The 12,680-nt window shown below is 39.0% G+C and overlaps 1 protein-coding gene across 2 annotated transcripts in view; it reads right to left on the reverse strand.

Moving 5' to 3' along the window:
• LOC103144446 (dolichyl-diphosphooligosaccharide--protein glycosyltransferase subunit STT3B) overlaps positions 1 to 12,680 on the reverse strand; it is a 104,692-nt gene that overhangs the window by 47,014 nt on the left and 44,998 nt on the right. The window contains exon 3 of one of the 2 annotated variants that reach the window (XM_016676088.1): positions 6,091 to 6,378. The exons of the other annotated variant lie outside the window; for it this stretch is intronic. Coding sequence (XP_016531574.1) covers positions 6,091 to 6,378 — 288 coding nt within the window. The remainder of the gene's footprint in view (positions 1 to 6,090; positions 6,379 to 12,680) is intronic. 2 annotated transcript variants of the gene reach the window in all.

The raw sequence follows: 12,680 nt of genomic DNA on the forward strand, positions 1-12,680 counted from the left end.
AAAACTCAAACTCCAAGTTGAACATAAGTTCACACCTGCAGATTGCTTTTATAATGACTTATAAAATACAAAAAAGAAACCCAGTTTGTTTACAACTGTTAGGAGCTTCCAATGTGTTGAAAAAAGGCCATTGTTTCTAATAACTTTAATGCTCTTACAATATGTCTGTAGTGCGCAACCATTATTATAATTTTTTTAGCAAAGAGACCTTTTAAAAGGTTCAAATACACAGTCCCACGTCCCGTCTTCACAAATTCAGCGTAGTGGAAAATCTTCCATTTGTTAGTTTCTAATTCTCTTAAGACTCAGTGTGGCAGAACAGCAGATCTAATGTGTTAATTTCTCACAAAGTCTCACTGATTCAGACAGAAAATAAAATACTTCTGCTCTGTATTTGTTCAAAAACAGTCAGTAACTAATTAAACATAACATTTAAGATTAGCTTTTAGTCACTGGTAAATTTGAAGCTTGGTGGGTGAGCTGAGAACGGGCACAGCTGGGTGTTACAGTCTTTTAAATCCTCCACTTTCCCTGTAGGGCCATTAGCTCAGCTGATTTAAAAAGACCAAGTTGACAGCTGCAAACGGGCTTTGTGTTAACTTTCTTCATTAATGCATGATTTGTGTATAATAACAGCTCTTTTGAAAAGCTGCAGCTCATAAATGCAAATAAAATTCAGTATAAACCAAACTATCTGGGGCGTTTTTAGAGGTGAGGGGAACAATTACAGTGAATATTTCAGCTTAAAATGAATCTTCCATCATATTTATGGATTCGCTTTAGTCCAGATCAACCTTGCAGCAGAAGGATAATCTTGACAAACTAGTTTAAAAAGCGCTGAATGAAAAAAAAAAAAAAAAAGGCAGCATTTCTTCAGCAGAATGTATGATTATTAGCTCCTCCTGCTGAAATCGAATTGTGGCCCGTGTAGGTGAGGCCTCGTGCCCCCGTCTCCTCCAACCATGAGAGACGATCCAATTAGAGCCTGTTGTAGTGTACTAGAGATGTCAGATGCAAAAAAGGTTATGCATAAAAGTAAGTGATCTCTAATGTGTATTCAGTGTAGCCTCAGTCTATACTCTACTTCTCCTAATACACTCGTGTCTCTATGTTTCTAATTAGCCTACAAGATCCAAGCTTCGCCAGCCAATCTATTTCAATGAGAGCCGACTCTCTCTCTCTTGACTCAGAGGATTTGATTCTGTCTATTGGAACAAATTCCCATCATTCCCTGCATTAATCTTATAATTATTAGCTAGTTTGAACTCTGTATTGTGACCTAGATGAAGGAAAAGTGCTACTGTTTAAAATAGGGCTTAAAAAAAAAAAATAAAAATAAAAAAAGATCTAGTTTGGCTTAAATGTTTTGGTTTTCAAAATGAATATATGCTAAAAGTACAGAGTTCTCATTATGAAATGTTGAAAACCTAACAAAAGCCCTCACAAATTATGTATTTCAATTGTCCTTGTGGAGACAAAGAGTGGGTTATCGGCTTGACAGCCCGCTGTTGTTACAGGCTGGCACATTAAAGAGGCTTTCCTTTCTTATTTGCAGCTCAGAAAGAAAGAGCAACTGACAGCTGTCCTCTGGGGAGCAGAGGGTGGGCCGGGGAGAAGAGGGAATAAAAAGACAAGGCCAACTGGACTGGTCTTAGCTGAGACACACTTCACTGTCACGTTAACCGGTATCAAGTCATACGTCCTCCAACTGGTGCGAGACTTCCGAGTGCTTGGAGGATTAATGTCATACACGATTAATGAGGGTTGTTGAGATGCACCATCTACCTTTGAATTGAAACACAGGGCAAGGTAAAGGAGAAGGGATGGAGAAAAGAACATTTTTGAGGACGTGTGAAAAGCTACAAAATAATAAAGACGACGTGGATATTAAAGATGCACAGATCAGAAATCTGTGGCTCATTTCTGATCTAAAGTTTCAGCCTAATGATGAGAACAGCCAATTCATTATTTTCCTAAATTTTCTTAACTACAAAATGTTTTTTTTTTCTAGCCTTCCTGTTGATAGCAGTCATTAAGTATTTATGTAGTGAACAGAGGCAACCTCACACTCTGTGTCTGTGTACTTGCTTAGCTTTTCTATTTGGGACCTTCTCTGGCATATTTACTAACCTTCTGAAGACCGATGGGCCTTATGAGGACCAAAACCCGGTTCTAATGCTATGAACGCCGCTTGTTTAAGGTTAGGGGTTATGTTTAGAGGTATGGTGTGAATTATGTTTTTGTTAAGGTCAGGATTAGGAATATATCTGTTAGTTAGGGCAAGGTCAAGTGTTCAGGTTAGGTATAAAAGCAGCTATTGAAATGAATCAAAGACAATACAAAGTCTTATTATGGGCAGAAATACAAACGTGCTCATGTGTGAGCAGTCACGCTAAAACAGGTTTCACCATTTAAAAACGACAGCATGATATATTTGACATCTACAATTGTCTTCGACATCTTGGGGTGAATTCACATCAGCCCCGTTTAATCCAGTTTAATCAAACCCAAGTTCGTTCACTTAGAAAGTCCAGTTTGTTTTGGGAGGAGTAAATGCTTAATCAAACTCTGATGTAAATCAAAAAGGCTGACTCTGGTGGAGTTCATATGCATATGTGAACATCAAATGGACCAGAAACGGCTTCAAAAGTAGGAGGCAGATTACAGCGCAGGGCATTCTGGGTAAATACAACCAAAACAAATGAGAGTCTAGCGTTAGTCACCAGTTAGTGAGCAGTTGTAGGACTTCTGTTTTGCCTTTGGCCACTCCATTCTTGTTTACAGTTTATGAATAAGGAAGTTGATCTCAATGTCTTCTTCAGAGGTTTTTGGTGCACACACATGCTCAAAGGGTTTGATTCGATTCACAGAGCAGTGTGAAAGCAAACCGCACCAGCTGAAAAAGTCACAAATACGGCAATTTTGGTCCCCAATTTTGGTCAGTTCTATAACTGAGATTACTGGATCATCAAGTTTGAAAACATTAAAACTAAAACGCTAGTCTCCATTTTAATTCTCTTAAAAATTAAGATTACTGACCTCAACATTCTGAAAACCTTTCTAAACAAGATCGACACAAAGTGACATAAAAGAGAAAGTTTGCTGTACTTTGTTAAGCCTTCCTGTTATCTGCTGAAAGTCTTCTCCCTTCCAGACATATCTTGATGTGTCATAGATGACAGCTTTTTAAAAAGCTTTTATGATTCCTCCGAATTTATGCATTGACGCGTAACATCAAGGTAACAGATACACATCAGTTAGCACCTGTGAGATGTATTGCGTTTCTGCAGAAACAGAACAGATTACTGGACATTGTTGCCAGTATTTTGGAGTCTGGACTGGTCCTGGACTCCTCCGGCCAGCGTGTTAATGACAAGCTGCGCCTGCCAGAGCACTTCGGTAAGTGCTCTAGTCACTGAAGGGTTCTCCCTGATGCCTTCAGACACTTGAGTTCTGATTTTTTCTTTCGGTGCGACTCCCATTCTATCACAAACAAAAATATAGTTTTATCATTAATGATAAATGACTCACTATTGCTGCCAATCTTAAGCAAAATGTGTATTTCTAAAGGTTACCTCGTTATGAGGTCTCCACTGCATTTCTTAAAGGTATTAAACTAGAGGTTCATGATAAAAAGCAAGGTGCCAATAACTGGACACCTTACCTTGAAGCATTGGCAGGCCACCAGACCGTACTGGTGTAGGCTGTTCATTACAAAATAAACCCACATTTTCTGCCACTGTGAGCTGCCCTTTAGTGTACTTTCCTCAATGACAAGAGTGCACACTAAAGAGTGCCGTTACACCAATATGGCAGCAATAGTCAAAAACAAGGAGTGGATTTTTGAGTTTCTGACTGGCCCAGCAGATAAAAAAAAACAAAAAAAAACTGTCCAAACCAGCTACTAGCCAATTTCTCAGTTCACTGCTGGCGAATAGGAGAGGTGATATAAGCAATTGGAAACTAAAACTGTAGGAGAAAAACAGCATTTGGAAAAACTTTTTAACTGACGTTTTCAAGGCAAATGCTCTTCACTACATTATGGTTAGAACTGAGGAAAAACCCAACTCTCATCTGCTCTCCTCCGTGTTTTAAAAGCACAGGCTTAATGCAAATGAGAGCTCTCACACAATCATTTTATGACTTTGAAAGCAGTGTGGGAGGTGAGGTAAATACCATGTCTCTGAAACATGCTTATGTTCAAAAAACGATTTGGCTCAGTCATGCAAACAGAGCTGCATTTTCTCAATTAACCTACACACTAAATAAGTGAGCTGCCATAAGAGTGCTCCAGTGTAAAGTCACTGTTAGTGGTCTGAACCATTTTTAGGCCAAACACCGTCTGTCTTTTGTTTCTCATTTCACTGGACTACAAAAGTCAACCTTCAGATCTGGGAAATTAAATGATCGTTTGTTTTGAGCTTATTTGGTTTATATGTAGAATATTTCAGGTTACATATAACTTGAACTCAGTCTAACTTTTGGTAAACTGTAGACTCAATGGTTCTTCAGTTCCATTTTTATTATGGTTTTGCTACATCTTTCCATCTCCTGGAAGCTGTAAAACTTTGCATAGATTAGCATGTTACAGGGAGATATTTGCATTTAGCATGACCATAAGAATGACCCTCCTGCCTGGCATCAAAATGTCTGTACTCTATATGGCAAAACGCCATTCGCCATCTGGCACTGCACTCCTGCCAAGTCAACTGGGAGTTCTCGAAGACCTTTTAATATTCACATGCTTTTAGACTTTTTTTCCAAGGCAAGTACGCAAACACAAAATTACAGATTGTTTTTAGTCTTACGCATAAATAAATACACAAGCATGAGCTTGTTAATGGCTATAGAAAAGCAGCTCAATAGAGATCAAATGAAAAATGCTCATTTTCGCAGTGAGCGACACTGAACGGCCCTGGTTCACATTAATCCTTTTTCAAAGAAACTACATAAAGCCGAGCCTCAATGCGCCACACATCCTCACAAGATACAACTCACTTTTACAATCAGTTAAAGTACTTTTGATAGGTTTGTAAAACAACACACCTTGTACGTAAACTGTTGAGTACATACATCTTTTCTAGCTGTACTAGAAAAGATGCACTGCCCATTGTTTTAAGGGTCAAGAAACATTTGGAGACCAAGCAGAAATCGTGTTGAAACAATCATATTTTAGCTTCATAAAAAAAGCCACATGGTCTCTAAAGTTGTTCTGCAGCAAGCCAAGACCTGCATACCATCATGATTTGCAGCTCATCACAAACTACACATCCAAACCAAAGCTGTGGGAGTCTGGTCAATACAGCGCACAGTGATTCTTTTCAAACCTGTTCTATTTCACTGCTTCTGCTAAAATCCTCCAAGGTTTAGGTCCAGTGACTTGTTCCATCATTGTGCACAAGCAATTAGTGGTAACACGCCACTTGACGTTTGCTAACCTCCTCTTTAACTCGAGGTTTCTGCTTGTATACGACATGTTCGTCATGACTTTTACTACATGGTTTATTTGAATTACTCTTGTATGAAAACAAAAGTCGGATCCAGAGCACAGTCCAGAGGTCTAAAAATCAATACAGCACACCAAAGAAAGAAAAATCCACCTTAAAAAAATGCTCTTTGTGATGTGAATATCCCTTTGAACGTATGCGGATGCAATCCAAAACCTCTAGCCAACTGAAGTACAGGATCTGACATTTGCTGACATGAAAAATAAAAAAAANAAAAACAAAAAAGGAAGTTAATTGGAAACAGCGGCCGAATTCCACCATAACCAGGCTTGATTGTACTCTAAAAGGTCATCTTATTGTGAAGGTGTGTGAAAGTTTTTCTAGTGCAGTTTGGATTCTGTGAACCACATGGCCTGCAAAGATCGCCAGCTTTCTTTTCAAGGCTACGGATAAATAATTCAAGATGTGAAGCAAGCAAGATTTGAAAGTAGAGCCCTACTTTCCTGGCTACATAAACCTCGTCTCTTAGAAAAAAAGGAGACGGAGATGAGCAACGGCAGAAAACATGACAAAACTATTACTTGAACACGTATAGAAAAATGTCACTTTTTCTCTATTTAGATTAAGCTTTCAGTCTACATACCCAAAGGTAGTAGGTGAACTGCAGCGCAAAGATGGCGATGCCTTCGTTGTCGAAGGAGCCCGCCACAGAGCGGGAGATGTAGCCCGGGACGATGGCGATGAAGCAGGCTGCCAGCAGCCCTGCGCCCTGGTTCCACAGCTCCCGCGTCAGCAGGTAGGTGGAGATGGCCGTCAGGCCGCTGAACACGGGCGCCAGGAACACACACACATCCCGGATGTGCACCGTGACGTGAAGCAGGTTGAGGATGTAGTGGATAAGGCCGGCGGTCACCATGAGCCCTGGGTAGACCTGAGGGCAGAGACACACACACACAGATTAGAGCGACCAAAAAAAAACAAAAAAAACATGGCAGGTGAGTTGAAGAGGCTGTGAGAGGATTCACAAGACAATTTCACACAACATAAGCTTGTTGTATTATATTTTACAGTTTACCATAGAAATTATAAAGCAACTGTCAAACCCATGCATAGACTTTTCCATCTTAAAAAGTTGCAACAGATCAACATATCACAGCCTGTTAGGGGTAGCGGTCGCTGATGTGTGGCGCAGGAAATAAAACAAGGTGCAACAATCAGGCTCTTTGCACATGGCATTCAATTTGGGCTTCCAGTTGAACAAAAGTGCACACGCCTCCATATTGCACATATGGATTGGATGTGGTGAGACAAGTCGGATCAATTTTGTTCTCCGGTTGAAGTTCAAATCCTAAATGTAAGTGGCAGATTTAGAAATAGCCGGGCATCCAGTTTAGTTATAATGGAAAAGACGTCAACTTTACGACACAATTTTATAATGGTTGCGGCAGAAAACATGTAAATTTTTAAAACTGTTTTCACTGTGACACAAAGTGACCAGTAGAAACACAGATTGTGTTTCCTGCTCAACACTCTGGCTAAACCGATTGTGGAGATGCAGGTAAAAAAAAAAAAAAAAAATCTGAAGATTTGGCAACCTTACTGTTTAATACATGATATATTATGATATACTATAAACTTTATTGCTAAACAAATAAATCAAAATTTAAAAATTATTTAATGAGAGGGAAAGATGGATAAAATCTATTCTAGGATAATGAATTATTTTTGCTTATCGGTTTTAAAGCAATAAGGATTATATCGTACAAATCACGTTTTTATGTAAATACTGTGCTTCAGTGAAATTGTGGCATTTTTAATTGAGGTTGCCCAAGCAGTCGATGACTATACTCCTTTTACGAGGAGGAAGAAAAAAAAAAGAGAGTAAAAAAACCCCAGCAAATGAGCAGTTTGGTAGCTTTTTGCAAGTTCTGCAATTTTGTTTCTTCCAAAGGCAGCAGCTCTGGCCTTAAAACTCAAACTCCAAGTTGAACATAAGTTCACACCTGCAGATTGCTTTTATAATGACTTATAAAATACAAAAAAGAAACCCAGTTTGTTTACAACTGTTAGGAGCTTCCAATGTGTTGAAAAAAGGCCATTGTTTCTAATAACTTTAATGCTCTTACAATATGTCTGTAGTGCGCAACCATTATTATAATTTTTTTAGCAAAGAGACCTTTTAAAAGGTTCAAATACACAGTCCCACGTCCCGTCTTCACAAATTCAGCGTAGTGGAAAATCTTCCATTTGTTAGTTTCTAATTCTCTTAAGACTCAGTGTGGCAGAACAGCAGATCTAATGTGTTAATTTCTCACAAAGTCTCACTGATTCAGACAGAAAATAAAATACTTCTGCTCTGTATTTGTTCAAAAACAGTCAGTAACTAATTAAACATAACATTTAACATTAGCTTTTAGTCACTGGTAAATTTGAAGCTTGGTGGGTGAGCTGAGAACGGGCACAGCTGGGTGTTACAGTCTTTTAAATCCTCCACTTTCCCTGTAGGGCCATTAGCTCAGCTGATTTAAAAAGACCAAGTTGACAGCTGCAAACGGGCTTTGTGTTAACTTTCTTCATTAATGCATGATTTGTGTATAATAACAGCTCTTTTGAAAAGCTGCAGCTCATAAATGCAAATAAAATTCAGTATAAACCAAACTATCTGGGGCGTTTTTAGAGGTGAGGGGAACAATTACAGTGAATATTTCAGCTTAAAATGAATCTTCCATCATATTTATGGATTCGCTTTAGTCCAGATCAACCTTGCAGCAGAAGGATAATCTTGACAAACTAGTTTAAAAAGCGCTGAATGAAAAAAAAAAAAAAAAAGGCAGCATTTCTTCAGCAGAATGTATGATTATTAGCTCCTCCTGCTGAAATCGAATTGTGGCCCGTGTAGGTGAGGCCTCGTGCCCCCGTCTCCTCCAACCATGAGAGACGATCCAATTAGAGCCTGTTGTAGTGTACTAGAGATGTCAGATGCAAAAAAGGTTATGCATAAAAGTAAGTGATCTCTAATGTGTATTCAGTGTAGCCTCAGTCTATACTCTACTTCTCCTAATACACTCGTGTCTCTATGTTTCTAATTAGCCTACAAGATCCAAGCTTCGCCAGCCAATCTATTTCAATGAGAGCCGACTCTCTCTCTCTTGACTCAGAGGATTTGATTCTGTCTATTGGAACAAATTCCCATCATTCCCTGCATTAATCTTATAATTATTAGCTAGTTTGAACTCTGTATTGTGACCTAGATGAAGGAAAAGTGCTACTGTTTAAAATAGGGCTTAAAAAAAAAAAATAAAAATAAAAAAAGATCTAGTTTGGCTTAAATGTTTTGGTTTTCAAAATGAATATATGCTAAAAGTACAGAGTTCTCATTATGAAATGTTGAAAACCTAACAAAAGCCCTCACAAATTATGTATTTCAATTGTCCTTGTGGAGACAAAGAGTGGGTTATCGGCTTGACAGCCCGCTGTTGTTACAGGCTGGCACATTAAAGAGGCTTTCCTTTCTTATTTGCAGCTCAGAAAGAAAGAGCAACTGACAGCTGTCCTCTGGGGAGCAGAGGGTGGGCCGGGGAGAAGAGGGAATAAAAAGACAAGGCCAACTGGACTGGTCTTAGCTGAGACACACTTCACTGTCACGTTAACCGGTATCAAGTCATACGTCCTCCAACTGGTGCGAGACTTCCGAGTGCTTGGAGGATTAATGTCATACACGATTAATGAGGGTTGTTGAGATGCACCATCTACCTTTGAATTGAAACACAGGGCAAGGTAAAGGAGAAGGGATGGAGAAAAGAACATTTTTGAGGACGTGTGAAAAGCTACAAAATAATAAAGACGACGTGGATATTAAAGATGCACAGATCAGAAATCTGTGGCTCATTTCTGATCTAAAGTTTCAACCTAATGATGAGAACAGCCAATTCATTATTTTCCTAAATTTTCTTAACTACAAAATGTTTTTTTCTAGCCTTCCTGTTGATAGCAGTCATTAAGTATTTATGTAGTGAACAGAGGCAACCTCACACTCTGTGTCTGTGTACTTGCTTAGCTTTTCTATTTGGGACCTTCTCTGGCATATTTACTAACCTTCTGAAGACCAATGGGCCTTATGAGGACCAAAGCCCGGTTCTAATGATGTGAACGCCGCTTGTTTAAGGTTAGGGGTTATGTTTAGAGGTATGGTGTGAATTAAGTTTTTGTTAAGGTCAGGATTAGGAATATATCTGTTAGTTAGGGCAAGGTCAAGTGTTCAGGTTAGGTATAAAAGCAGCTATTGAAATGAATCGAAGACAATACAAAGTCTTATTATGGGCAGAAATACAAACGTGCTCATGTGTGAGCAGTCACGCTAAAACAGGTTTCACCATTTAAAAACGACAGCATGATATATTTGACATCTACAATTGTCTTCGACATCTTGGGGTGAATTCACATCAGCCCCGTTTAATCCAGTTTAATCAAACCCAAGTTCGTTCACTTAGAAAGTCCAGTTTGTTTTGGGAGGAGTAAATGCTTAATCAAACTCTGATGTAAATCAAAAAGGCTGACTCTGGTGGAGTTCATATGCATATGTGAACATCAAATGGACCAGAAACGGCTTCAAAAGTAGGAGGCAGATTACAGCGCAGGGCATTCTGGGTAAATACAACCAAAACAAATGAGAGTCTAGCGTTAGTCACCAGTTAGTGAGCAGTTGTAGGATTTCTGTTTTGCCTTTGGCCACTCCATTCTTGTTTACAGTTTATGAATAAGGAAGTTGATCTCAATGTCTTCTTCAGAGGTTTTTGGTGCACACACATGCTCAAAGGGTTTGATTCGATTCACAGAGCAGTGTGAAAGCAAACCGCACCAGCTGAAAAAGTCACAAATACGGCAATTTTGGTCCCCAATTTTGGTCAGTTCTATAACTGAGATTACTGGATCATCAAGTTTGAAAACATTAAAACTAAAACGCTAGTCTCCATTTTAATTCTCTTAAAAATTAAGATTACTGACCTCAACATTCTGAAAACCTTTCTAAACAAGATCGACACAAAGTGACATAAAAGAGAAAGTTTGCTGTACTTTGTTAAGCCTTCCTGTTATCTGCTGAAAGTCTTCTCCCTTCCAGACATATCTTGATGTGTCATAGATGACAGCTTTTTAAAAAGCTTTTATGATTCCTCCGAATTTATGCATTGACGCGTAACATCAAGGTAACAGATACACATCAGTTAGCACCTGTGAGATGTATTGCGTTTCTGCAGAAACAGAACAGATTACTGGACATTGTTGCCAGTATTTTGGAGTCTGGACTGGTCCTGGACTCCTCCGGCCAGCGTGTTAATGACAAGCTGCGCCTGCCAGAGCACTTCGGTAAGTGCTCTAGTCACTGAAGGGTTCTCCCTGATGCCTTCAGACACTTGAGTTCTGATTTTTTCTTTCGGTGCGACTCCCATTCTATCACAAACAAAAATATAGTTTTATCATTAATGATAAATGACTCACTATTGCTGCCAATCTTAAGCAAAATGTGTATTTCTAAAGGTTACCTCGTTATGAGGTCTCCACTGCATTTCTTAAAGGTATTAAACTAGAGGTTCATGATAAAAAGCAAGGTGCCAATAACTGGACACCTTACCTTGAAGCATTGGCAGGCCACCAGACCGTACTGGTGTAGGCTGTTCATTACAAAATAAACCCACATTTTCTGCCACTGTGAGCTGCCCTTTAGTGTACTTTCCTCAATGACAAGAGTGCACACTAAAGAGTGCCGTTACACCAATATGGCAGCAATAGTCAAAAACAAGGAGTGGATTTTTGAGTTTCTGACTGGCCCAGCAGATAAAAAAAAACAAAAAAAAACTGTCCAAACCAGCTACTAGCCAATTTCTCAGTTCACTGCTGGCGAATAGGAGAGGTGATATAAGCAATTGGAAACTAAAACTGTAGGAGAAAAACAGCATTTGGAAAAACTTTTTAACTGACGTTTTCAAGGCAAATGCTCTTCACTACATTATGGTTAGAACTGAGGAAAAACCCAACTCTCATCTGCTCTCCTCCGTGTTTTAAAAGCACAGGCTTAATGCAAATGAGAGCTCTCACACAATCATTTTATGACTTTGAAAGCAGTGTGGGAGGTGAGGTAAATACCATGTCTCTGAAGCATGCTTATGTTCAAAAAACGATTTGGCTCAGTCATGCAAACAGAGCTGCATTTTCTCAATTAACCTACACACTAAATAAGTGAGCTGCCATAAGAGTGCTCCAGTGTAAAGTCACTGTTAGTGGTCTGAACCATTTTTAGGCCAAACACCGTCTGTCTTTTGTTTCTCATTTCACTGGACTACAAAAGTCAACCTTCAGATCTGGGAAATTAAATGATCGTTTGTTTTGAGCTTATTTGGTTTATATGTAGAATATTTCAGGTTACATATAACTTGAACTCAGTCTAACTTTTGGTAAACTGTAGACTCAATGGTTCTTCAGTTCCATTTTTATTATGGTTTTGCTACATCTTTCCATCTCCTGGAAGCTGTAAAACTTTGCATAGATTAGCATGTTACAGGGAGATATTTGCATTTAGCACGACCATAAGAATGACCGTCCAGCCTGGCATCAAAATGTCTGTACTCTATATGGCAAAACGCCATTCGCCATCTGGCACTGCACTCCTGCCAAGTCAACTGGGAGTTCTCGAAGACCTTTTAATATTCACATGCTTTTAGACTTTTTTTCCAAGGCAAGTACGCAAACACAAAATTACAGATTGTTTTTAGTCTTACGCATAAATAAATACACAAGCATGAGCTTGTTAATGGCTATAGAAAAGCAGCTCAATAGAGATCAAATGAAAAATGCTCATTTTCGCAGTGAGCGACACTGAACGGCCCTGGTTCACATTAATCCTTTTTCAAAGAAACTACATAAAGCCGAGCCTCAATGCGCCACACATCCTCACAAGATACAACTCACTTTTACAATCAGTTAAAGTACTTTTGATAGGTTTGTAAAACAACACACCTTGTACATAAACTGTTGAGTACATACATCTTTTCTAGCTGTACTAGAAAAGATGCACTGCCCATTGTTTTAAGGGTCAAGAAACATTTGGAGACCAAGCAGAAATCGTGTTGAAACAATCATATTTTAGCTACACAAAAAAAGCCATATGGTCTCTAAAGTTGTTCTGCAGCAAGCCAAGACCTGCATACCATCATGATTTGCAGCTCATCACAAACTACA

Source organism: Poecilia formosa, unplaced genomic scaffold (genome assembly GCF_000485575.1).
Source record: "Poecilia formosa unplaced genomic scaffold, Poecilia_formosa-5.1.2 Scaffold127, whole genome shotgun sequence".
Taxonomy (NCBI): domain Eukaryota; kingdom Metazoa; phylum Chordata; class Actinopteri; order Cyprinodontiformes; family Poeciliidae; genus Poecilia; species Poecilia formosa.